A 26,798-nucleotide genomic window follows, 5' to 3' on the forward strand; every position below is an offset into this window, starting at 1 on the left:
TTTTGCAAGTCATGTGGTTCTCAGCAAGTAGCATCATATGGCGTGACTGAGTGATCTGATAAAGTGTCCTTAGAAGTAAATTCATGATGATTAAAACATTCCAGTTAGGTTGATATGAGACACCAGATGAGCAGTAAAGTGAATTAGATGGGTTGGGATATTAATAGTAAGCAGATAAGCAGTAATTTTGGATGCTGTTGCTTTGCGTGCTTTTACTTTTTTCATTCTTTTAGAGGCAGAGAGGCTGTACTGTGCTTTCATCACTGCTTGCACACACTTGCTTTTTCACTGCTTTCATTGCACTCTGCTTGATGGAATTGCTGTCACAAAAACCCCACAAACCAGCTGAAAAAGAGAAGTGTTTCCTGCTAAGTGCTAAAGGACGGGTGCAGGTTTCTATTATTCATGCTGCCTGCGATGGAGAGGATTCAGAATCCTGAGAAGACTTTTGCTGGCACCAAGCCAGTGTAGTTGGTGTGTCACAGTGCCCAGCTCCACACATCTGCCTGCTGTTCTCCTGAAGAGGAGAGGAGGGGCTCCTGGGGTCTCCTTTTACACTGCTTTTTCCTTCTGGTAGAATAGAAGGAGCAAGTGGTAGCCACCTGTAGTGAGTTACCTGAGAGGTACACAGATAACAACTGGGGACCAGGGCAGTCATTACCACTTCCTTTAATAGAAAAATAGCTGAAAAGCAGCTTCATTTCAATGCAGTGCTGAATGCAGCTCAAAAGATCAGTCATTGCCACTCTTAACACTTGAGTTCTTACCTCAAAGCTGTGTGCATTGCTGCTTTGAAGTTGTTATTTCAGAAACAATTTGCACATTTTGGGGGAAGGGAGGATCTGGGAGGTGGGCAGGGAGAGAAGAGGAAACTGAAGCATTTAACATAGAATTTCATGGGGATTATTACTTTTAGATTATGTCTGTCTCAGACCAGTGGGAGGCAGGAGCTCCACCAGGTCTTTGTAAACTCTTTAGTTTACATAACACAGTGATACATGGGATGCAAGCACAGCAAAAGACTGATTTATTAGTTCTCAGGTTTGAATTCAACATCTGAAGTCCAGTGAAATGAGCACATCTCTGTTACTTTTACTCATTATGTAATATGTCCCACCATATTATCAACATAATAGCCAGCAAAAAGCAAACATATAATGATTCTGCAAATCCATTTTAGCCTTCTTTTAAACTCAGTGTAAAAAATTATAATCCCAGGGAGTACATTTTCTGGATAGAGGAAAATTCAGGTTTCTGTCATTACTCTTGGCCAAGGAGAGCTGGTTAGGAAGCAGACAGCATATGGTTACATGGCTGCTGAGGTTTGCATGTAATTTGTGGTCTGCTTAATTCCTTGTTTCACGAGACATAATCTTATATGTAAATAAAGACACATTTCATATTATCCTACAGTGGGGTTTTTTGTCTCCCCCTTCCTAAGGCTGGTCAGGGAAGCCCAACACAACAATCAAGTAATCAAATCAAGACTTCGCCTTCTTTCATTTGCCTGTTGTAATGAAAGCTTAGAGAAAAAGAAACCAAGCACAATCATTTAATTTTCAGGTACTGTTCACTGTACTTGCTGCCTGAAAACACAGAGAAATGACACTCCCCCAGTGTGTCTGGTCTGACTCTCTAATAAATCCTTAACCGCAGGCTATAACTCACACAAGCCTTTTTAAATATCATTGAAATCATCTTCAAAATGTTTAAGTGTTCTGTGAACCTAGAGATTGTAAAATACTATCTATTTTTTTATCTAAGTTTTGTTTCAAAGAATTGTCTATTGATTTCTTCTGTCATGTTCATATTTATAAGATTTAGTCTCTTTGTTGCTTCTGACTTGTTTATCCTAAATAATTTTATCTTGTTTCTGACAGTGTGTGATTATTCGTCACCTGCAAATGTTTCTGTTGTCCAAACAGATCACTAAAACAGTTTAAACAAACTAATCAATTTTTGGTCTATGTCTGCTAACAGATTCTGGTTTCAATTTTAGAACAAGGATTTTTCTTGATATCTGTTTGTTGGAACTCAAATGTTTCAACACTTGAGTTGAAACATTTCAATGTTTCATGATCTTTTCCTTAAATTATGATAATCCATTTATTCACATGGATTCAGTACTGTAAGTGCAAGAATGATAAATTGAATTTGATTGATCAAATTAATTTTATAGATTGGACTGTTTTCTAATTTTATTCTTTTTTATTATTATTCTTTGGTGCTTGCAAGTTGCAAAAACCCACTGTTTTTTTTTTTCTCTAGAGGAAAGAATGGTGGTAAATCACATTTCCTACGGAAGAAACCTTGAAAACAAGTACTATGATGGGTTGTCTTCTTGATTCACCTAAAATTTCTTTGGTATTTCAAGAAGACTTGAATCAACATATGAGCAACTCAGCAATATGTATGAGCAACTCACATGTGCCTGACTTTAAATAACAGCTGGTTTAGGCTTCCTAGATCGTCATTGGCTACATAAATTACTTTCAAAATGGACCAGAGAGTTACATTTCTGAGGCCTAAAGAAATTTGGCCTATATTACTAGGGGAGAAAAAAAAGCAAGCAAACAAATAACACCAGAAAACAATTTTTGATGTGAAAACACATTCCATTCCCTGCCATAGGGGGTGTCTGGCGGTGTCCCCCCTTTTTCCTTTCCCCAGGCCTATTGTGTGTTTTGCTTTTTGGCAGGAGGGCAGTGCTGTTGGCCTTCCATCATTTATCTCCCAGTGAGTCCAGCAATGCCTACAGGGCATTCTTCACCCTCCATACCACCAGGCAGGGGAGTCCCCACCCAGGAGGTTTAGGGGGGAAGGGGCACCACCTTTGGCTCTTGTGTGGGTGGTGCTGGGGTTGCTTCCTTGGATGGTCTGTTCAGGAACCGCCCTGTGCCATCCAAAGACAAATCAAAGGTTTTTCTTGCTCATTTGGGAAAGCCAGAACTTCTTCAATCAGCTACGTGCCAGCTAGTTATGAGGTCTCCAGAAGTGTCACTGGCAGCAGGGAGGGGAGGCAGTTTGGGTTTTGTTTTCCTGCTGTCTCTTTCTGGAATTGCGTTGAGCTGCTGGCAGAGCAGGAATGCATTTGATGTGGGGGACGCCCATGCTGTATCCACAGAAATCCAGGAGGAAGAAAACCCAAGACCTGTAAGCCATTGTGGTAGTCAGGACAGCCATTAGCAAAGCCTTTGAAGATAGGAAGTAAGGGTTAGGGAGTCTAAGTCTTTGATTGCAGCTCTTTGTAGGAAGGACCTGAAGGCAGTAATAACACTGTAGTACACAGATTCATGGGTCTGGAATGTCACCATGACTTTATTAGCCCAAATAATTGCCTTTTCTTATACTCCCAGTTAAAGATATGATTTATATAGCAACTATAATGCACCTCCTCTCCTTTTTAGATCCATTTCCAGCATTTAACAATAACCTGGATAATTCTTTAAAAATATATATATTGGTTTAATTTATTCATTTTCTTAGTTTGTTTATTTCAATAGGTGCTGTGGTGAGAATGTTGTTAAACAGACCTACTTCTGTAGCTGTGCTTTGGTGCTTTGTGTAGTCTGTAGCTTTGATTTACCTGGTACAAGGATGGCTTTATCCATGCAAATGGTGTTGTACCAGGAGTGACTGTCTTTTATACCAGGGCAACTGTGTAAGTAACTCCAAATGATGTGTGAGTACTTGCATTGTTGGCACTGTGAAGATCTGGGTGATATCATTTCCCTGTCTTCGTCCTCCCAGTAACCTAAGGTACAAGTCACTTGACCCTTTGTGCCTCTTTTCACCCTGCATAAAAATGGGAATAATTACTCATCATTACCCTAGCCTTATAATACCTGGAGGTACCTTGTTATTACAAGGCTGGGGAAGGAGTCCTATAATTACATGAGTAGAAAAACACATTTGCAGAAAGACCAGCTGCTTAGACATACATGCAGATGGGAGATTAAAAGCTTCTCTTCCTTGTCCCTCCAACATAATTTTCTTCAGATTGGAATACTGTACTTTGTACTTTTACAGGGATAAAACTGATTTATCAGACCAAACTCTAAGCTCTCCTAAAATATCAAAGGCTAGGTCATTATCTTAATGTCAAAAGCTAACCTGGGCTAAGCACAGCAGACCCAAAGCTTACCTTATCCAAGATGCATCTTCATTGCACACTGGCAGAAATCCTAAGTAATTTACTCAGTGGAGTTTCATCCTTGTAAAGTTATGTAGATGAAAATAGAGCTGGAGCTGGAGCCTCATGTTTCTGCTGTCCCATGAAGGTCTGACCTCTCAGACCTGTTTTTATTACAAACGGCCAAGCAAGCCCAAGAGTTGTGCATGTGTTTGATGAACACTCATTATTTACCTCATTTTCATTCCTTCTCTGTATCCTTTGCACAGAGTAAAGTGCAATTCTGTCCTCACAGGAAAAACTGGGTTTACTCCATGCTAAACCTCCTAATTTCTGTGTGGTGTTGTCTTCAGATTCACTGGAAACCCACTTGCCCAGATATGGTTGTGCATTCTTCTGGTCCTTGTTACATAGTTAATTACAGACTGTACCTTGAAGGAAGAATATTTTTGGGTTTAACAAGGCAATTTTTTCAAAGCTGATTGGTGTTGGTGTGAGGTTGGGTTTTAGCGTTATGCAATGCTGCTTTTTGCACTGCTTTCATTCTTTCATACTGCTTCTGAACTGCAAGCCATTGCCTGTAATTGTCTGAGAAGTGAATCGCTAAAAGTAAAATAATTACACAGATACAACTATCACAATAATTTTTTTTTCCTTTTGTGTGTATTGCCTTGACAGTAAGATTTGAGAAGGCAAAATGCATTTCAGGTGCAAACACCAATTGTTCTGTTTCTTTTGGTAGAAGTACCGACACCAGAGGTTGGCAGAAAATTAGCGGATGCCTCTGTAGTGAACGGCGGCCCGGCACCCCAAGGAAAGCAGAACGGGGCCACACAAGTGACAGTGCAACGCAAGAGACTCCTTAAGGCTCCCACATTGGCTGAGCTTGACAGCTCAGACTCAGAGGTAAAAAATCAGGACACAACTTGCTTCTCGATTTGTCAGAACTGACTCTTGCTTCATAGTTTGCTGAACTGATCAGATGAGAAGTGACTCAAATTATGTGTGCAAATTATAATCCGAATTTTCCATGGCTGCTTTGTCGGCCCACAGAACTTCAAAAATACTAAATCAGACCCAAAAAAGGAGAATACTCTTTTGAAAGATTAAATGGTAATTTTGGCCTTAAACCCACATTTACTTACTTTCCTAAATACCCAGTATCTGTCCACAGTGTGTTTGTAGCAATTATGCTTTTGGGAATTTAGGAAAGTACATAGCACCCTTCTGGCACTCATGCAGTAGCTGCTAAAGGACTCAGATATGGGGCTAGCCTCACCATAAAAGCTGTTAATAAAGAGCAGCAGCTGTGCCAGAGGGGTTGCAGTTTGGTGCAAATGTCAGTGCATTAATTTACTATATAAGATTGGGAAGGAACACCGCAAAAATGTTTCATGGATAGGGACAAGCAAATACCACTCAGATGGAGAAATAATTTTGAATTCATCCACTCCAAATGAAGAGTTAAAGATTTAAAAGAGCATTAGAAGGAGAAAACCTTAAAAAGCTTTTTAGCTTCAAAGCTGCATTATATATGATCCTCAGGAAGCACCAACCTCAAGAATGAGCTTTGTCTTCTGGACCAGTAGTGTTATTAATTGAGTTTGGACCTTTCTGAAAGTTAAGCTGTCTGGAAAGCACATGCAGGCAGGCTTTATTCACAGAGGATAATTTTAGCCTGGGGAAAGCAGTCTTCCCTGACTCTTTTTCTCTCTTGTAAATGGGAAAGGAGGGGTTTCCTGACAGGGTGGTTACAAAGGCGTCTATGCTGAAAGATAGGAGGCTGGGAAGAAATATATGTGGGGAGAAATTTATCTCTTTGCATAGTTTCTGATCTGTGAAAGGTTGGCCCTCTTTGGGGTTATCCTGTGGGTGACTTGTGTGGGTGCATAATTTGGTGCATCTGTTCTGAAAGCAGAAGAGATTTGCATTCTGAGATCACTCATCAGTCTTTAAAATTACAATGGAGGCTATATGTGGTTTGTTAATATGAATGAAGCTGGGCAGGATGCAGGAATACTAAGATCTGTCAGTGAGAGTTGGGTCTTACAGCCTGTACCTCTGTGTATCCTGAAGCATCATGCTATTTCACACACAAAATGAGCAGAAGACAGTAAAAGAAAATTGTGTAATGGGAAATGTGAAATGTTTCTTGTAGAAGGGAAAAATAAAAAGTCTAAACATGACTATTGATTAGGGAATACTGTGTAGGCAAGCAAACTGGTATGGAACAAGCTCTGGAACATAGAGCAAAAGTTAAATTGAAAATAAATCAACCACATTGAGCTGTCACAGAGAACAGATGCTGGACCAGTTTGGGTCAATAGAAATAGCTGGTGAAGCAACTGAGATGATAAAGATGCTCAGCGGAATACTGGTTGGGCTCAGGAAGAGTGCTAAAGTAGTGAAAATAAACTGAAGGGAGTTTGGGTGACGTTTTTCAAGGTGGTGAAGGACACAGAACATGGAAGAGAGTGAATATTGCTCTGTCCAAATGTTTTATTTCTTCCCTGACTTTTACTTTGTATGTAACACAGAGAAGAGTCTGTGTGTTGTTTTGATTGCCTGTAAATGACTCGGCCACCTCTTTGTCTGCAGTTTGAGTTGGGCTTAACCTATTTGGAGTTACTCACTGGGAGTGAAATTATTACTGTGTTGTGCCCTAAATTACAGGCTGGAAATACCGGCACTGCTGAGCTGTGGACCACCAGATGAGCTGTGATGCAGATGCATTTTCTTCTCCATGCGTCCCCTTTGTTCTTTCATGAGTGTTGCAATGCAGGCTGTGTCCCAATACTCAGTGTAGCCAGGCAGAGGTGAAAGGCAAGGTCTGATACAGCCCTATGCCCATTTTCTATCAAGGATGAATATTATATAAATTCTTCCTTCTTTCTGTCCTTGATTTTTCTGCATCACCAGTAAAATCACAGATTCCAGGGGGCATGGAACAGGAAGTGCCATTTTGCTTTGTATGGCTAAGAGAGGTAGCAATCTAATAGTCACTTTTGATACAGATAAAAAAAATTGTCTTTTCCTAGTGAAACTACAGTTATCTGGCCAAAAATTGTGTCTGTAATAGATTTAGATGTTTTAAGCTGCGGCTTTCTCAGTAACTGTAAAATTCTCATTGTTTGACACTCTGGAGAAGTGCAGAGTCCTGGATGTTTGGTTTGATCCAACATCAAATGTAAAATGTCAGATAGTCTAAAATAATAATCAACAGTTGCTGTATAGATATGGAGGAATTCATGCAGTGGTTCATCAGGACTTCCTACACAAGATTTCATTCTCAAAAGAAAGCCCTCTATGTTTGAGAAATTGTAGGACTGAAATAGCATTGTCAGTGTGCCTGTTTGTGCATAGAAGTACTAATTTGAAATTACTAACCTTGAGTACCTGTTGTCTAAGTAGGATTTTATGTCCAATTTGATTTCCTCCTGGCTTCTGTTTTCCATGCCTTGGTTTATACTTATTATTTTTTATACTTAACCACTGGCTCCAACAGTTCATTCTTTAGAACAGCAGAAGAGCTTACTTAGTTCTTCATCTTAGCTCTTTAGCTTCTCCAGCAATGGTAAACTTGTTGTCCACTCAGAACAATCTGACTTCTACAAAGTGAAAAGTTTAGTTCCCTTTGTTCAGGGCTGTTCTCTTTCTCAAAATGTAAATATTTTACTCTAGGCTTGTGAACAGTCTTGCACCTCTTCTAAAGGACAGTGCATCCAATTGTCATGGAGGTTCTCCATTGGTCTTTTAAGGCAACCATGCAGCAAAGTAGAGGTGTTTTAGCCAGCTCTGTAGCTGAACTGTCCTGCTTTCTGCAAGTAAAACAGCTGATGTAGCTCAGAGTGCTAATCAAGCTTCCTTAAAAGCTTCCCATCACAAGTGTCTTGTGGGGTCTCAACTGAAGTGTTACAGTGAACGTACTGTTTTGGGATGTGAGCTGGTTTGAGACCCCTTGCAGAGTACTGTGTTGTGGCAAATAGGTGGGAACAGCTTCCTCAAATACAACACCTACCCTTGGGCTAAGCCTAAAGGACAGATCACCTGATGGGAATTTGTAGAGGCCTGTGTCCTGTGATGCGTGGTGCTCACTGAGGTGATCCTGCCAGCTTTTCTTTCCGACTTGCTGTTACCAAAGAAGGCAATCTTGCAGCCAGTGGAGATTTTCAGCTAAGGAAATCTGTGAGAGAGAAGCTTAGCCACTTGCTGGATTTTAGGGCAGGTCACTTGTTTGATCTGTAAATCTTGACAGCCTAAATGATGTTAAGTCTTTTTGGTTGAAAGCATTCACGTTAGAGGTAAAGAGCTCAGTCCTTCAGCACTCTTCATTTGGGAGGCTTCTGTGACCATCTCTTTCTTTGCTGGTAGCAGGTAGCTAGAGACAGGCTTTAGGTGACAGCAAAGGATTTAATAATTTGGGTGGCATAAAGCTTTAGATAGCTGAGAGGTATTTAGTCAAAGCCCATTTCACTTTCCTTCATCTTATAGGAGTTGCCCTTGACTATTGAGAAGAAGCATGCAGATACAGTGAATGAGATTTCTTTTAAATACAGAAGAAAGGAAAATCACACCAGGATTGGGAATTAGGGAACAGTGCAATCAAATTCAGTTTAATTTCTCTTCACCTGAGCCACTTGTGTGAGTGGCTCTCCTTCCTTTGGAGGCCAGAGAAATCTAAGTGCTAATTCCTTGTTAGTGTGAGCTATAAAGCTGTGTTAACATATCTGCTGTAGCTGCAAATCCCTAGGGATCTTTAAATACAACAAGGAAAATTAACAGTTTACAGTGGATTCATGCACCTCTCTCCTGATCTTGTTCTTTCATGCAGTAGTTAAACACACTGAATCCAAATAATGTACCATTTATTTCACTTTCTAAAAAAACGGAGCACTGAAATTCTGTTTGCTCAGTACTGTGGAGAGTCAGTGTTTTTCTCAAGACTTCTAGGACTTTAAGTGACTGAATGGTCCAAAATATCTTTGATAGCTTGTGTTTACTGTGTGCTAAAAAGCAGTAGAAGAACTAAAAACAGTTCCTGAAGATTTCTGTTTCTTTCTCTCTTGCCACACAGGAGGAATCAGTGCACCAGTCAGGAAGTAGCAGTAGCATCTCCCCCTCACAGGTGGAAGACCCCTCTCAAGAAGGCACCAGCAGCAGAAAGAGTGAGTTATGAGAGAGCCCAGTGGCTGCTTTTACTCACCTCTGTTGTCTTCTATGCTATGAACTTTGTCTCACACTTATAGGGAAAGCTGAAGCTGAGTGTTGTTAATGGAATAAACTTCCAAAGCTGAACCCTGCTGAATCGGTCAAGTGTGATAAACAGTTGAGAGACATTAGCCTCCGCTCTGGATGGATATCTTTGTGAAACAGGTTTCATCCCTGAAGTTTATGTAGGACTGTAGAGAAGTCACAAGTGAATGGAGGGGATGGCTTAGCTATGCTCATCTCTTAAAATAATTTTTTGCTATGGAAGCATATTCTAACCTAAGACCAATTTAAAATTCTCCTCCATCTCTGCCACTGTGGCAATGTTTGAAAGACACTTAGCAATCCACCAGTATTTCCCAAAAATACTTACTGGGAAAAGGGCAAGATCTGGCCTTTTTTTTCAGGCGTAGTTATTGCAGTTATTTACTGTGTAACAATATTTTTCATTTGTTTGAAGCATTTCAGTTTCATTTGGAAGGTTTTGTAACGAGCTGTGTAATCTGTGCATGTGTCTTCTGTGTATGATGGTGAAATAATGAGAACAATATCCTGAAACACTTCAGTATGGATATGTAACTTCAGCCACCAGTAGTAAGAATTCTAGCAAATCAGTGGCTGGATTAAGTACTGAGAAATGTTATCCAACAGTCTCTCATAGAAGAACTAACTTTTTTGTACTGATTGAATCCTCCTTAGTGCCTCCAAAGTTCTTGCCCATATCGTCCACGCCGCAGCCCGAGAGACGGCAGCCGCCTCAGAGACGACACTCCATTGAAAAGGAAACACCAACCAATGTGAGACAGTTCCTACCCCCTTCAAAACAGAGCTCCAGGTCACTTGTAAGTGGAGTGGGTGGTAGGAGAGAGAAAAAGAGGAATGCTAAGAGTATAATGAAAATTAAAACTTGGCTTCAGTGTGATTAGAACATGACCCAAAGAAAACTCCTCAATTCAGAAACAGCTCTTGGCTACTAAAGGTGTTTTGAAATCAAGATTTGAACTTTGTCTCTCTAACATATTTATCCAAAATCCCAGGTACAGGTGCCTCAGAAAACATTTGCACTGTGATTAGGACTCCGGGTAAACCACGTGTCTTGATTTTTGTTTCAGAATGTTACCAAAACAGATGAACTTCACCTTACTGATATTCCACTTGAATAGAGACAATTCCAAAGCAGTGGATCTATTTTGGGATTTGGGGGAATTTTTTTACTTGTTGGAAGTATTGCAGCTAATAACTGGATGAATTGAATGATTTTTTTTTTCCCACCTCAAGAACTTGCCTGGTAATGCTTATACATACGAAAGCTCTTTCAGTAATCCAAATCAAGGTTTGTCTGTGTTGCTTTGTTGAAGTTACTGAGGCAAAAACCTGTTTTACTGCTTGAAAAGAAAGTACAGTGCATTTGATCAATTAGCTTTAATTGAGAACTGTTTTCCAGCAGAGTACAAACAGCAGAGGGTATGAAATCCTGGTTCGTTTATGCTGACATACTGATTAGTGCATTGTAACTTCATGCAGGGTATGTTCCTTGTCTCTTTTCCTACCAGCAGGGTTTCAGAGTGTCCCCCATGAGGTGCTGGTGAACAGAGAAATCAATAAACACATCTGAGTTTTAAAGGAAGGGAATATTCACTTGCCCTGTCTTGTAGTGCAGTGGTATTAAAGGGCTTTGAAGAGCATTTTTGTCAGCCCAAGGGATGACAGCCAGGATCCAAAACTATTAGATGATGAAGCTGATCAATTATAGGCAAAATACCTCCAAATATTCCCACAATGGGCTTTTCCTTTTCAGAGGTCTGCTGGATTTTATTACATCCTTCCAAGTAGAATGTAGTTTTTTTATTCCAGGTGCAGGTCAGGTAGTAACATGTTGATAAATGCACGGCCCAGGTGGACATCTCCTGCCAAAGTGAATTTGGAGCAGGATGTATTGCAGCAGACCCATACTGGAGAGCTCCTTCAGCATGTGTTTGAAGTCACTGTCACATAAAATGGGTTGCTCTGGCACCTCCTGCTGCAGGAGGTGGAAACCTGTGGAAACCCAGACTTTATTTCCTGGTAAGCCCAGTGTCATTCACAGACAAATAGTTCAAAGGGAGGATGGCAGAAAGCATCCTGTGTTACACTGAGACATTTGCTCCATCACACTTCTAGTGTATCTGAGTGTCCTACATTGTAATATTAATCTTGTGTATTTCAGAGGATCATGCAATTTAAAATCTTATATGAGGCTGTTGTTTTAAATAGGTCAACCAAGTTCTTACCAGGATCTTCTTGACCTCATACATACTCTCACTCTGTTAGTCTGTTCATTGACATATGCCTAGAAAAATACATTAAAAATAAAACCATTGCAGAAAAATGAATTCAATTATTCCATTCCCCCTGAAAAATACTAAAGGAAAAGGGAGAAAAAAACATTAGATAAGTCAGGCTAATTTGGGAACAGATGGGAAGGGTTTTACTAGTTTCTTTTGTGCTTAGGGGGATTTTTTTAAATTTGTTTTGGTATTTTTAATTTTTTTTAAATCTCTAGAGAACTGTCACCTAGCTTGGTTTTGACTTTGAAGTGAAAAAGAAGGAAGCTGGTAGTGAAATGATGTTCTGTTAATAAGAACCTATTTTATTTGATGCCTTGAGAGCTAATTCTTTAACTTGGCAATAGTGCCCTCTAGGGTGTAACAGACGCCTCCCTCAACACTCCTGTTTTTCATTTTGGGAGATGTGTTCTTGTATGCCGGCACTGGCCCAGTTCCACACTTTGGCTTTCTGCAACTCTCCCCTTCCCAGAGGGATGCCAGCCTCTTCCAGGGGCTGCTCCAGATGTTGCACCTGTAAAATTGCCATTCCCAGAGTGACTGCTTCTCAATAAGTGCAGAGTATTATTTATTTTGTATTTGACCTCACACTTCTTTATCCCTTCCTCCAGGATTGATGGAGTTTCATTTCTTATCACCAGCTCCTGTGACCCTGGTTTCTCTCCAAGGTGAAAGAGGCCTTGTCAGCAAATAGCTGTCAATGCCAATGAAACCAGGCAGGGGCTTGCTACAGTCTCTTAGCAGGATTAGCAGGAAACTGCTCTGTCTTGCATACTAATGATGATTTTGTGAGCTGGCATCTCATCAGACAGAGGTAGTTAGGCCCAAGTAGGTGGGGAGGGGAAACTAACTTGGAAAAATGCCAAACACAGTCCTTTTGACATGTCACCCTGCCAGTGGTACATGGAAAGGCAGGGTGGATCAGTGATTTTGGGGGGGTCAGCCCTGGTGGTTGCTGTAGTGAGCTGATTTGGTGCTTAATCAGTGAGATCAATTCAGTGTCCTGAGATTTACCTGTGGGTGCCTTTGCAGTCTGTTTGCTTTTTTAATTATTATTTTTTTTATCATTATTTTTTTTTCATGACCCAGAGGACCAAAGCTAATGGTTTCATTTATACACAGCATTCGCTTCTCTGCTTCCTATCTATTGTTCAGGTTCCTAGGATAACCAGTTTATTTCCAAGGATGACATTCAGACCACTTTTTTCAACTATGCAAACAGCTTCTCTGCTCAGCTCTCATCCCGTTGAAGCAGCCATGTGTGGGGTGGCAGGGGCTATGTACTATCTCTGTGAGAGAGCTTTTGCCAGCAGGTGGAAACCCGCAAAGGTTTGCCTCTTTTTGCTGGCTTTGGAAATCACCTTCACCAGCATGTTCCCTCCTAGGGGAGCACTTCCTCAGCTGTGGCAAGAATTACAGCTTAGGCTGGGACATTGCACCTGATTGACTTTGATTTCAATGTGTGTAGGATATTTGTGTGTCTTCAATCACCTCACGGGGAAAAGAAATCAGTTCTGAAAGGACAGCAAACTAAAAATGCAACATCACCAGATTATCAATGGGACAGACCTTAAATATTACAGCACATGAAGATCCTGCAGCAAAAATCCAGCAAAACTATTGTGATCCTTGGACTATGTTTAAAAGAATGAGGTTTTATGTTTCTCCCAAGGTACCCTATATAGAATGGGAGGGCATGTGCAATCTGCTTTACTTGAAAGCCCATATATTGTTTTGGTCCTCAGCACACTTATGTATCAGAACTTGCAGAATAGCTCATATCCATCTATCAGGGAAGGCAAATCCACTGAAAATAAAAAGTAATTAATTTACCCCTATGTTAACTGAACACGAATTATTTAATTTTTCCTTTGTTTTGTTGTCCCAACCAATAAGTGGAAGGGTGAAACCTCTTGTAGGAGAGTTTATAGTTGAGATATACTAAGCTGACCTTTTAGAAACTTTTAGTCTGCAAAAGGAGCAAGAGTTTAGAGTGCCTGACTAATTGTGAATTGCAGAATTTAGAGGCCACTCTGGCACTCATTCATTTTGCAATTTACTAATGCAACTCATTTGAATGTCTAGTGACATTCTTTAATGAGAAGAAGGAATACATTAGAGTAAAAATGTGTTAGTCATAAGAACCTATTAGATGTGTGTACACTGAGAATGACCTACAAAGCACATTATGGGTATGCAAGTCTTACTACCTGCTTTCCCTGCTTAAAAAAATGATACATACACACTTTAAGGTATAGTGTTTATAAAATGATTGCATAGTCAGAGTTAAGCCAGTCCCCAAGAGGATCACGGATACTTCAAGTTCAAAATAGTATTTACTAATAATATTTTTTCCCCTTTAAAAATAAGCGTATTGGCTTGTGTTTAATATTAAAAAGATTATTGAGTGTAATTCTGGAAAATCAAGACCATTCAAACCACATTTTGTCTTTACCATGTTCTGTCGTATGCGAGTATTGCAGAGAGTACTCTTACTTGGAGCTGCTGAATTTGAGTGCAGGTTTGGAAGTTTGAGCAGTATCTCCAAAGCATCATTGTTCGATGAAGTTTAGCCAGTGCTTAGCAAAATTTAATTAATTTCAATGCCTTAGAGGTAGTGTAGAAAAAAAAGATTTTCTTGTGTACTTATTTATATTCTGAAAAGGGAAAAAAATAACCCCAAGCAGTTTTCTGAAAATGGATTATTTATCTTTCATTTAATGTTGCATTAACATTTTGTTGTCCTTGTGTAACCACTGGAATTAAAACATTAGCATTTAAACATGTGAATATTTTCTATGTTTCCCCTGCTGCCTGCTGGCTATTTCTATTTTAATGGTATTCATTTTGATTGGTACGACAACAGGCCCACACTATTCCCCTAGTACGTGCTCTACACCTATAGCAGATCCGCAGAATTTCTTCAAAGGAGCAATATTCCCCGACGTCATCGTTCTGTAAATTAAAGGAATGGGCGTTCATGAGGGGGAAGGAAGAGCTTCAAGTAAGAAATGTCTTTCTAAAGGACTTAAAGCTCTGGTTGATTGCAAGCATTCAGTCAGCTCATTCACCTCGGATAGTTCCCCTCAGTCTCCCAGGATGCAGACTGGGGGGTTTTGCTGGCATTGTGTGCATCCCGCTTTCCCACCCACTTCCTCTCCCGAGCCGCCCCAGCCTTCAGCCGTGCCTCCCCATAACAAGGCAGTTGCTATGGGAAGAACCCAGAACAAAATGCTGAGAGCTGCTGGTTAGCTGTAAAGTTGCTCATAAGGAACAGAAGATACTTTGTTTTGGCTGTGCAGTTTTACACCTCAGAGCTAATTGCAGCTGCTTTTGATATAGTTTGGTTTTTTTCCAGAAAACTAGTTTTCCATATCCCAAAGGTTTAGCTGGCAAATCTAACAAAGTTAACTCAATTCTAGTCTTTTGTGGGGTACCCTAAACAGAGTGAAGTTTCTTTGTGTTCCCTTTCTAGATAGGTAAGACAACAGTTTTTAAAAATGTGGTGGTTCCTAAATGCTAATGTTTGCCAGGTCTGCAATGTAGAAGGATTTTCTTTTTAATCTGATGGAAAGACAGAACTCTGAGTACATGGAAATGGAGCATTTCCGTACTAATCCGATTCATCACTTCAATTTGTAAACGAGATCTCCAAACTGTCAGCCACGTCTTTGTGTATGCAGGAGAAATTTCCTTCGTTTATTCAGAGAGCAGTGCCTGTCATTGTCATTACTGCACAGTAGCCCCTCTGGGCTGACTGAAAAGGTTCACTAAGCATTAAGCAATGGGAGTTCCCACAGAGGTTTCTGTCTTTCTTTTGGAAATGTATAATCAACTACTGGGCTGAATTACAAATTGGGTTGGTGCTTTTTATTCCCTGGTACCAAATTCAGGAGTTCTGCACTCAATATTCTCCTAAATGCTGCAACACAGAACAAATACAAAATTTTGTAAGTGGAAAGTTGTGCTGTTAATTCTCTATTTGAGTCTCTACCATTTATAATGCAACACTGGGTAAGCAGTTCACCTGCTTGATACTGGAGCATTATTCTGTAAAGCTTAAATTGCTGCTGTTACTTTCTGGGGCAGAAAGGAGAACTTTTTTTCTGCCTGAGCTGATATAACTTCTGTGGTCTTGGTGTGATTCTGATCATGTGGTACCACTGAATAAAAATTTTTGCTAGAATGGGCTACTAACAACTTTTCTTGGCCACTCTGGGCATCACAAAGTCTGAGAGAAATTATTTGATGTATACCTCAAACAGTATGCATAAAATAATGCCATCTACCATATTACATTTTCCATTTCAAATTATAAATCTGAATGTTGATTGGCTTGAAACAAATATTCACAATAAAAGACAAATGGACAGAAGGGTCAAGTGATTTGAGGAGGAAAGATGAAGAAAACTGTCATAGTTGTGAAGGCTGAACATAAGATCATTTACATTTATGCAGCTTCCAATGGTTTGGCACTCATGTGATGCCCACGAATGAGCCAGTGCTATTCCAGTTTGATGGGAGAAACCCTCTGTTTCTGGAGTTACTAACCAGGTGGCTGGTTGTCTAAGTTGAACTCTGGAAGAAGCCATTTGTCCTTGAAATAATATGGGGGTTTTGGCTTCCAGGAGGAGTTCTGTTACCCTGTGGAATGTCTGGCTCTGACAGTGGAGGAGGTCATGCACATCCGTCAGGTGCTTGTGAAGGCGGAGCTGGAGAAGTACCAGCAATATAAAGATGTCTACACTGCTCTGAAGAAAGGAAAGGTAGAGCTGAGTCATGGGAGGCTCTGAAGGGTACTGAGAGAGGCCAGTTGCACAAGCCTCCCATTTACACATTTGTTTCTTACCCTCTATTGGAGAGAAAAAAGAGTTATCCACCAAACATCTCCCTAAATGGGTCACACATGGGTCAACTTCCTCAAGTGATGTCCAGAAACATCAAAACTTTTCATGGAAACACCTTGTTTGTTCAGATATATATATATAAATGCAGTAGCATTTGCAATTATCAGAGTGTATCTGTATGTGTCTGGTTTGAACTTCATTGACTGAGGTGATTTCTGTCCCCATGCCTTCTGCAGATTTGGTTACCTTTCCTGGTCCAGAAAATAGAATAGAATTACAGATAGCAACAGAAAACTGCACATTCTTCATATATGAATCCTTACTATCTAGCACAGAGGGAATTAAAGCCTTCAGAGAAGTGCTGCAACCAGAAAGAGGTTTAATTTTAGAGACCCCTTAACCAATGCATTTTTCTGTAAACTGTGGATTGGAGATTGGTACTTCCCAGTAGAAGCAGCATTCTTTTCTCCCACTTTTAAAACTTGTGCTTCTTGGACACCTCCAGAAAGCCTATTTTGACTTCACTGTGTATTTTATCTACAGGCCTACCTGTGTCTAATGTGCAGATTTATTTTAAAGGTTTAATACATTTAAGGCAGAGGAATAATCTTATAATGTCACTCATTAGATTCAGCTATTGCCTGTTGTCATGACATAGAAAGCTTAGTAATGAGCTTTTCTCAAATCTCAAAGTAGGTTGAGGATTTAATTAATTTACCCCACTATTAAAATTGTTTGCTTTTATTTCTAACCAAAGTTATCTAGTTAATGAGCAAGTATTTAATTTAGGCAAAACAATTAAAGGCTTAATTCTAAATATATGAAGATACAGTTCTGGACCTTGTTCTCAATATCATCTTAGAAGTACAGACCCCAGAACTGGATGTAGCCCTGCCACTGTGACCTTGCCAACAGCAACTGGTCAGTGAAGTCATCACTGTGTGGGACTTTGCTTAACACTCTGCATTCCTCTGTTCTTCTTCCTCCAGCTCTGCTTTTGCTGTCGAACAAGAAGGTTTTCTTTCTTTACCTGGTCTTACACTTGTCAGTTCTGCAAGAGGTAAATATTTTATTTCTGTTAATAAATGAGTACAATTTCATAGGAAAAATGATTGATTTATACATTAGAAACCCTCAAAAATTTCTGCTGCATACTGTTGGTTTGGTTTATTTTTATAACAGTCTGTGTTAAAAAAAAGAAAAAAGTATGCAGAAACATTTCATTTGTAAATGACTGAATTGCTTCCTTGGACTGAAATTCTTGACTAAAAGCTAGAGAAACTTTTTTTTTTTTTAATGCTTATGAGAAAGCAACATGAAATTTACGCAGGCCCCCCACTCAACAGTTCTACAACCTCTGTGCTTGGGGAAAACATTTCAAAGCAATTTATTTTTTGGGTGATTTTTTGAGTATTGGGGCAGGGGAAATGCAAGAAGGAATATTTGCAGGCAAAATGATAAATTTTAAGTTAACAGTGAGACAATAAGTCAGAAGATCTATGTAATCACTGAGTTTTGGTCTCATTTACCAGAAGAAATTTCTTTAGAGAAAAACCAGTTTATTTTTCTTTTTTTTTTCCCTGTTTTTTCATTTAGGTGACATTCTTGTTTAGCATTTCTCCTTGCTTCTGGCTTCATGTTCTAATTGAAGTTACTATATTGAAGAAGCTTTAAAAATAAATATGTTTGTTTAAGGGGAGGATGGAGGGGGACGGGTTTCTAACTCCTGAAATCCCTTATTCTTGATTTAAACATAATTTTTCCCAATGGACTGATTCATGCTCTTGTTTTTTTACACAGGCCTGTATGCTCACAGTGTTGCAAGAAAGTAAGTAATGAAACTTATGTTTATGTTTCGAGCCTTTCTAAAAAGCTGCAGCCTTTGTAATGATGCTGCACGTGCCTTGTGCTGTTCCCAACAGATGCGGCTGCCATCGAAGCCATACTCCACCCTGCCCATCTTCTCCCTGGGACCCTCAACCTTGCAAAGGGGAGAAAGCTTCATGAGGCCAGAGAAGCCCTCTACCAGTCACCACCATTCCCTGCGGAGCAGGTGAGCGACAGCCCGGCCCCACTTGTGTCTGTTGCAAATGTTCCCCAAATGTTTCATGCTGGCTTATCAATCATGAACATGCTGCTCACCTGTTTTGTAGTTGGCCATATTTCTAGTGCCTGTAGTAACTTTCCTGAAGCCTAACAGTGTCCTAACAGTGTCTTAAACCTTTTTCAGATTACAGCTGAAAAATAATGAGAGTCTGGGACAGCTGTATTTCTGTAGGGCCTCTGAGAAAATATCTTTAACGTGTCTTTTTTTTCTGGTGTGAATGGACTCTTTGGAGATAAATCTTACGGGCTGAAATCACAAACTGAATTCAATGATGAGAATTCAATGATGTCTAGTGCACAGATTTATCTTCTTTTCTCCTAATTTTTCTTACTCCAATTTTCATCATTTTTTCACTTTATTATTATGAAGTTATCTGTAGGCTTTATATCTTATACATGGATGGTTGTCAAAGCTAATCAAATATAAAAGAAATGCTCCTTTTTGAGGGAATCTGCTGTATAAACCGTCTGCATAATCACCATTGCTATGGTGCTGTGTAGATTAGCCAAAAATATCAGCTATTTTTAGTTACTAGGAAGGTTGTTTTTGCCAGGATGTAAATGTTACACATGCCCTCAGTCAGTGACCCTGCAATCTTGCCAATCCAGGCAGAAGCTGTCCTCTCCAGTGTTTGGTGTAATTTGGGACAAGAGAAAGAAGAATTTAAATCCAGACCTTTCTGAGGTGATTTGTTCTGGGGCCTGCAGCCAAGCTGACAAATAACGTGACAGATCCTGCTCTTTTGCCTTTCAGGTTGACCTCGAGGTCCAAGTCTGTGGATAAGTCGCACGAAGAGTTTCCCAAAGAATTAATGGAGGACTGGAGCACAATGGAGGTTTGTGTGGACTGCAAGAAGTTCATCTCAGAAATCATCAACTCAAGCCGGCGCAGCCTGTCCCTGGCCAACAAGCGAGCCAGGTTGAAAAGGAAAACGCAGTCCTTCTACATGTCCTCAGCAGGAACCTCGGAGTACTGCCCCTCGGAAAGGACGATCAATGAGATCTGAGCCTGTGCCTTCTGCTTTGCTTCAGCTCCAGGAGGTCATCATCCATCAGCCAGCTCACTGGGTCTGGATCATCACCCCGTTGCTTTGTTCCACCTGACTGGCTTGGGTTTGCCTTCAGTCACAGGATTTCCTGCTCCAGCAGCTCCCAGAGACACAGAGCTGTGTTGGGATCTGTGCAGGGCGATACACGACGGGGCAGCTGCTCGCACTGGGAGAAAATCAACAGTTGGAAATTGTTGCCTCTTTTATACGTGTGCGTCGAAATGAGAAAGCCTTTTCTCGCTTTCAATCTTTTTTTTAACCATGCTTTGAATCATTTTTCAGGAGATGAGCTGAGAGCAGGTGTCTGGTGCAGAACCAGATCTAGCACAGTGTCAGCGTTAGCACACTAGCAAACGGTAGGTCCTGCTGCATTCCCACCCTCAGAATGCTCACGCCCTTGTTGAGGCAGCCAAGGGCTGCATCACACAGCAGGCACCCAGCGTGAGCAGCTCCAGTCAGATCCATCTTCCTTTGAGCCATTTGGTTGCTCTGAGATCAGGGCTCAGCACGGGACTCTGCAGTGTCAGTGTCCTGGGGCAAAGCAGGTGACAAAGCTCTTGGCCCGTGTGGTCGGTCATACCCCTGAGCTGCTGTACTTCTTAAGCCTTAGTGTCCTTCTGAGTGACTCCTGAGCAGGTTTTAGTAGTTCACTTTCTATCTTGAATGTATGATAATGACTACTAGTAGCAGTGAATTTTAGTAGTAGACAAAGTTGTACAGTTTATGGGGAGGATGGGAAATAAGGGAGGCTTCTAATTTTAACTGAATACCTATAAAATTGTTCTCGTGGTTACTCAGAGAAAGCAGTGAGTAAGGTGTAAATTTGTATTATAATAGAGCACACAGATACTGCTAGAGTTCTGTCTGACAGCATATCCACTAGTAACCCCATTTTTTCTGGGGTTTATAACTTGGCTGTAAAAATTCGTGTTCGGCTGAAATTTGGGACAGTGCTCTCTCAGATTGGGAGTGATCTCTTTTTTGTCTTTAATCTTTTTTTCATTCTTTCCCCCTTTTTAATTCACTCACAAGGGAGTGCTAGACTAATTGTTTAGAAGTTCCAACAATTTTACAATGTTAACTGACTTCTCATGCTTTTTTGCACTTTTTTTAATATTCAAAATACTTTTTTTTTTTTTAATTCAGTCATAGCCAGAGTTTAGTCAATAATTTGGGGCCAGATCTTTTTGGTATTTAAAAACAAGCTAACATAGCCAAGTTATTAATACTTGAAATCAACTACTGTAACTTTTTTCATAAATTTTTTAATACCCTGAGGCATATTTAATATCTATATAGCAGTGTATTATAGAATGACATAGCAGAAAAGTTTCAGATCTATTTATTAACATTTCTATTCTTCGAGTTAATGAGAGATACCTCAGAACTGCTCCAAAGTAGCTGGGACTGGACTTCCATAACATAATTTTAAAGGTATATTAAACAAAATAGTTTCCTCTGTCCAAAAAGCCCAAGAGGCAGACTGCCCCTCTGGCCCTGGCAAGGCACAGTGCCCAGGCTGGAGGCACCAGGGCTGCTTGGCTCCCATTCGGCAGCCTTTGGAGCAGCCATCCATATCATCTCTTTTAGGCTGATTTGAAAAGCACATGCAAAAGTCTCTGTAAACCTTCCCAGGGAGTCAGCCATCCTTATTTTTTCTTGAAAGCCCCCTTGGAAAATGAGAATTTTCACATATGTAGGGCTTATTGAAATAGTTTCTATTTTTTTCTGAACCAATGCAAACAGGAAAAGCAGGGCTCAGTGCTAACTCTCCCTCCTTGCTGTCCCATTTAAGGTCAGGTGTCACAGCCCTCTCCTCATGGTACCTCTGGAAAAGTGTCTTGCATGTTAAGGCACCTGGAGTACTGGCATGGGATAGGGATGTAGGATTGCAGGGCAGCAGCACAGGCTGGATGGTGGGAAAGGTTCTGCTGTTGCTGGAAGGGTTGCCTGATCTCAGTCACATCAGCACTTTCTCTTGTTTCTGTGCCAAAACCAGGCCGTGTGTTTGCTGCACAGTGCACCAGGGGAACCAGACAGAAACAAATGCAGGAAATCTCACTTTGCATCTGCCCTGTTGTTGTCAGGATTTTTTCATGGAGATGCCCAGGCCATGTTACAGTTGCACAGTCCTCTGCTCACAGTCTGCTTCCCTGGTGTCCTCAAGCCACCAAGGTGCAGGGCATCCAGCACATTTATTTTCCTCTTGGAGAGGTATTTGGGATGTTGTAGAGCAGGCAGGATGAAGGACTGAGTAGCTCCTGAGCATGTGAAGGCAAACAAGTCTTTCATGGCTGTGCCCTGCCCCACTCTAGCAGTGTCCAGGGATGGCTCTGGGGCAGTGGCAGAGCTTTGTGATCCAGCCTGTGCCTTCCCTGAAGTCCCACAAGTCCCTGGCTCAGGGCAGGCTCTGCTGTGCTGAGCAGGGCACAAACACTGAAAAACAACTCAGTAGTTGTACAGATGGCTCCCCGTTGCTCACACAGAGCTGCCATGGGCCAGGGCCTGGATAACCTCCCTTTTTCCCTGGAAAAAACCCTCCAAGCTGCTGACACGTGCTTCAGAAGACACGGTGTGGAGGGCTGCCTCTCCCCTTGGCTCCATCCCTTCCTCCCTGGCACAGTTGCTCCGCATAATCCCAGCATTTCATTCTGCGAGCGGAGAAGCAGCGGGGTTGGTTGGTCGCGGGAAGCCTGAAGGAGCTCAGCTCGCTGCTTGCCTGGCTCTGCAGAGGGGGCTATTTTTAGCTTTCCATCTCCTCCCTGCCTGCACCAGCATCCCAAATGCACTGCAGCCATTGGCCCAGCAGCCCGTGGTGCTGCCCAGCATGTCCTAGTTACGGGCTGAACTTCACGTCAGCGTCGGAGGGGGAAATCAGAAGCTTGTAAATATCTGTAATATATTTATTAATATTTAGGAAGTCTCCATCAATCATGCAATGGGAATTGAATTTCCCATGATGTTTTAAAAAGGAAACGAATCTTATTTATATGTGTGTTGGCTGTAATCTTTTATTAGAGTTAACGCTTTCAGCCCCCTAATACAGTTTGCACATCTTAGAGCGAATTACTGCTGAAAAGAACGCGGCACTAGCACAGAGAACTCCGTTCCATGAATTTAAAAATTATTTTCTTTGGGTTTTTTTAGCTTTATTAGTATGCCCAAGGTCTGTTAAAATATATCATAGGAGACCCAAGGAGCTAAAAATGCCTCTGGCAGGATCAGTCTTGTTTTGTATGTGAACCTGGTTGTGGGGAATGCAAAACCAGCTCTGCCTCACGGCGGTGATGGAAGATGTGAGCAGACTTTTGCTGCAGCTCTCAGACGTGACCTTTCAAGTGTTCATGGTGACAGTAGTGTTTTGAGGGGTTGTTGGGTTTTTTTTTCCCCTTTCTCCATTACTTCCTTTATACAGGGAGGGGTGATACCTGGTAAAAATAAAATGTCTTTCCATTATAACCTTGTCTGTGTTAATTATTCATGGGGAAGCTTAATTAAGGTTCTGTCTCTCTCTTTTTCATGCTTTTATAGTTTTGTAAGATCAGTCAGATGTTTCTTTTGGCAAAGAATTGTTAACAAAAATGATTGCATAACAGCTGAACACTGGCTGGGCTGCATGAAGGGATGAAAACCTGTCGAAGTACCTTTAGAATAGCAATAAAAACTGCTTGTGTAACCCCAGTGATGTGATTAACTCCTTGTCATCATCTGCAGCCAACTCCCTCTATTACCAGTGTGCTGCTTCTTCCAACGCTGGCGGGCTGTACCTGAGGCAGCACATTTGTCCTGCATGTAGTACAGGCTTTGGGAAATCTCCATCCCTCCCTCATCGTTGGGAGAGAAATGCTGACAGTCTTTTGGAGAGGTTTTTGATGGATTTGGTTTTGTTTTTAAACCAGAAATGGAGAGAACATTATTATCACAACTCTTACATTGTTCTCTCTTCTCTCCTGAGCATCCCTTTTTCCCCAGTCAAGTTCAGCATCAGCTTCCCTGGTTCATTACTGGCTGCATGCTCTATAGGTTAAAACTTATTTAGAACCTCCAACTTTAAACTCCTGATTGCTACCTTCCTGCTTTACTTCATCCAGCAGCTCTGCACAACTCTTAGGAATGTCTGTCTTGCAGCTCGGTCTCATCTGTGAAACAGTGGCAGCAGCACACAGGCATGAGAGAAAGGTGCTGCAACTCTACACTCTGGTGCTACAGCACATGGATTATGTTCATGTTACCAGAAAACTTTGTACTGTTGCCATGTTGATAACTTGGAGCTGCTCTGGTTTATTTCTTCTTTTGTATATGTGTATCTTAAGGCCAGGCTGAGAATGTTTATGAATACCAATTCTAGCTATAGAAACCTCTTTCATTGTTTCTGTCTGATTTTTACTATTGTGTTTTAGACTTTTTGGGTACCTGTCATTACTATTCCCCAGAACTTCCTTGAAGGAGAACCATGACAAAGAGCATTAGCTCAGCCTGATGTGACACACAAAGCACAGAACCCCCGTGCTGAGTGGCACCTGTGAGCTCCAGCAGCCTGGAGCAGAGGCAGCCTGGGGCCTTCCCTGTTCCCTCACCTTGACATTGAAAAATCCCAGAGCTGCCCATGTTGCCCAGCTGCCCTGGCACAAGTTGTGAGCTGCTTTGTGTCCCAGAGTCCCCAGTTGCAAAAAGACACTTCAAAGTGGTTGCAAACTGTTTAAAGAATTTTGAGAGCTGCTACTGAAGAGCTGAGTGCTCAGTGTCAGAGCTGAAAGGATCCTGCAGTGCAAGTTTCCATCTGTTTTCAGTACTGGAAAACAGTTAGCCCTACTTCCAGGTGAAACAAATTCCAGAGAGGTGAAACTTGACAATACTCTGACAAGCAAGGACTTGTGAATGAATTTTTCTATGGTAGGTCTGCACTCAACAAATGTCATGGGGCGTAATCAGGAGAAGGAGCTAAACAGGCATCAAATTGTATGCAGTAGTAGCTTAGTTTGTTTATTTGCAATAAATCAATTCAGTAACGTTCCAGTTTCTTCCCTGGTCAGGCTGTTTTGCAGTGGCAGTGCCTGCCTGAACTGAGTGTCAGATGAGGTAGCCCAGGCTCTGTGTCCTGAGGTAACAGGAGCTGCTGCTGTCTGCACAGGGCAACAAGATGGGTTCTGTAGAACATTCCTAGATCTTTGGAATAGCCTTTGAAACAGACCCTTCAGAACAGGCCTTACTATAGCTAATTAAAAAATACACTTGTAAGCAGATAATTTTTCAAGGTGCCAGACTGCTACTGCAAACTCACAGCTAAAAAGGCCCTGCTTGATTATTGATATATTTGATTTTTTAAAAAAACCAACCCATAAGAGACTCAGTATGAAAAAAACATATTCTTGGTCCCTCCAATGAAGCTGAAGGTGTTTCCACTAAGCTTCAGGTCCTCTCTGCATTTCTCTAACCAGTGACACCAGTGCTTAGAAATGGGAGCCAGCAATGCTTTGGCTTTTGCAGGACAGGCCCTGGGCCAGACAGAGTGGGATTTTTTAAACTGGATTTCAGAAATCTGAGTTCAGAAATCTGCTTAATCTAGAATTAAAGGACATGGGCATGAGTTGATGGAAGTCCTGCAGGAGGTGTGCTTCCAAAGTTTGGTGGAAATAAGCACCAGTTCAGCTGGCACAGATCTATAGAGAGGCAGCACTCTCAGGGTGCAGCTTCAGCTGAGACATTTAAGGTAGGCATGAAGGTATTGAAGGGCCGGTGTTTACACTACCTGTGACTCAAAAGCAAAATGAAGATAATGAAAAGGGGTTTTGAGCTGTATTTCTGTTAAAGCTGGTACCATTTTCCTCACCCCCTTCTTTAATAAAGAAAAAAATTCCCAGACAGGAGGTGCACTTTTTGGACATGAACAGGCCTAAAGCACAAACCCTTCCACTCTGAGCTCCCCCTGCTTCTGTGCTGTCACTGTGCATGTACCGTCTGCGCATCTTCAGGGACACCAGGGCATCAGCTCTAACAGCAAAAGGCCACAGAATTGTCTTCTGCTTGTTTCCATGTTATGTGGTACTGAAAAGCAATTTCTTGTCCACGCATTACTAATTAAAACTCTTTAAAATTACTGCATTGCTCTCACTTTCTTGAGGGAACTGTAAAGACCACAGGCACCCTTTCCTACAGAGCACATGTGGCAAGGCCGTGTTCCACATTTGTTTGGCCAGGCAGAGCTCTGAGCTTTAGCTGCTGCAGATCTTAGCAAGGTCAGAAACAAAATTATAGCAAAGCAAAAGAGAAGGTATTGTACCAGCAGAGCCCCACATTAGGAGCCCTTACTGATCATTTCACTTGCAAGTGCCTTCCAGTAAAATGAGAATCATACCTCAATCCCCTCAGTTGTGGAAAAATTAAAAGGACAGGACTTGTGTTTCACAGAAATGCCTTCTCGCTGAACAAATCCATAGTGAAAGCATGACATGCTCCCTGGAGCTGCAATTAAAAGGCTTAGCCCATAACCTGCATGATGCTCACAGGTGGCAAGTAGTGTTGGTGGGGTGAGAAGATAATTTATTAGATAAATAAGATCTTATTTACAAGTCAAGGCTAGTGATTTTAGATGAGTCTTTCCTGTTCTAATGCAAAATGAAGCAGCTGCCAGTCCCAAATGCAGTTACCAGCCCAGGCCCAGAGGACCCCAGCAGAGCTTTTGAGCAGTGTGTGGCTTACAGCAAGCTCCAGGGAGACTGGTACTGGATCCTGCTGCCTACCCAGCACAGACTAATGGAAATTGTTTTTCTGCAGTTTTCTCAGAAAACCAACAGCATGTTAGATATTACCACAGTCACACCCAGAAGTGATTTTTTTAAACTGCACTTGGCGTTTATTTTGGATAGCACCACAGGGTACATGGACACTACACAGCTCTCAGTCTAGGGAGGTGCAGCAGCAGGAATGGTGTTGCCTACCCACCACTGCTCCACCTGAGGATTTGAATGAAAAGGTCTCATCAAGGAACATGGCTGGTCATTTACTCAGTGCTAGGTTATTACATTGTCAGTACAGCAGTGCCCAGTTTGTGCTCTGCAGCAGTTCCTGACACCACCTACTGCAGCTCAATACCTTTGCTTACTTTAAGCAAAATTTTCAAGAATATGGGAGC

The 26,798-nt window shown here is 41.3% G+C and overlaps 1 protein-coding gene across 4 annotated transcripts in view; it reads left to right on the forward strand.

Annotated features, from left to right (window-relative positions):
• SPIRE1 (spire type actin nucleation factor 1) overlaps nucleotides 1–25,763 on the forward strand; it is a 128,340-nt gene extending 102,577 nt beyond the window's left edge. For 2 of the 4 annotated variants that reach the window (XM_066561403.1, XM_066561411.1), the window contains 8 exons: nucleotides 4,875–5,038; nucleotides 9,207–9,297; nucleotides 10,040–10,182; nucleotides 16,293–16,430; nucleotides 17,501–17,571; nucleotides 18,312–18,339; nucleotides 18,434–18,564; nucleotides 19,372–24,027. In XM_066561403.1, the coding sequence (XP_066417500.1) occupies nucleotides 4,875–5,038; nucleotides 9,207–9,297; nucleotides 10,040–10,182; nucleotides 16,293–16,430; nucleotides 17,501–17,571; nucleotides 18,312–18,339; nucleotides 18,434–18,564; nucleotides 19,372–19,624 (1,019 nt within the window). In that variant the 3' untranslated portion in view covers nucleotides 19,625–24,027. Of the gene's footprint in view, nucleotides 1–4,874; nucleotides 5,039–9,206; nucleotides 9,298–10,039; nucleotides 10,183–16,292; nucleotides 16,431–17,500; nucleotides 17,572–18,311; nucleotides 18,340–18,433; nucleotides 18,565–19,371 lie in introns of all 4 variants that reach the window. The other 2 variants (XM_066561419.1, XM_066561428.1) reach the window with 2 other exon arrangements.
• The last annotated feature ends 1,035 nt before the right edge of the window (nucleotides 25,764–26,798 follow it).

Source organism: Molothrus aeneus, chromosome 1, assembly GCF_037042795.1.
Source record: "Molothrus aeneus isolate 106 chromosome 1, BPBGC_Maene_1.0, whole genome shotgun sequence".
Classification (NCBI taxonomy): Eukaryota; Metazoa; Chordata; class Aves; order Passeriformes; family Icteridae; genus Molothrus; species Molothrus aeneus.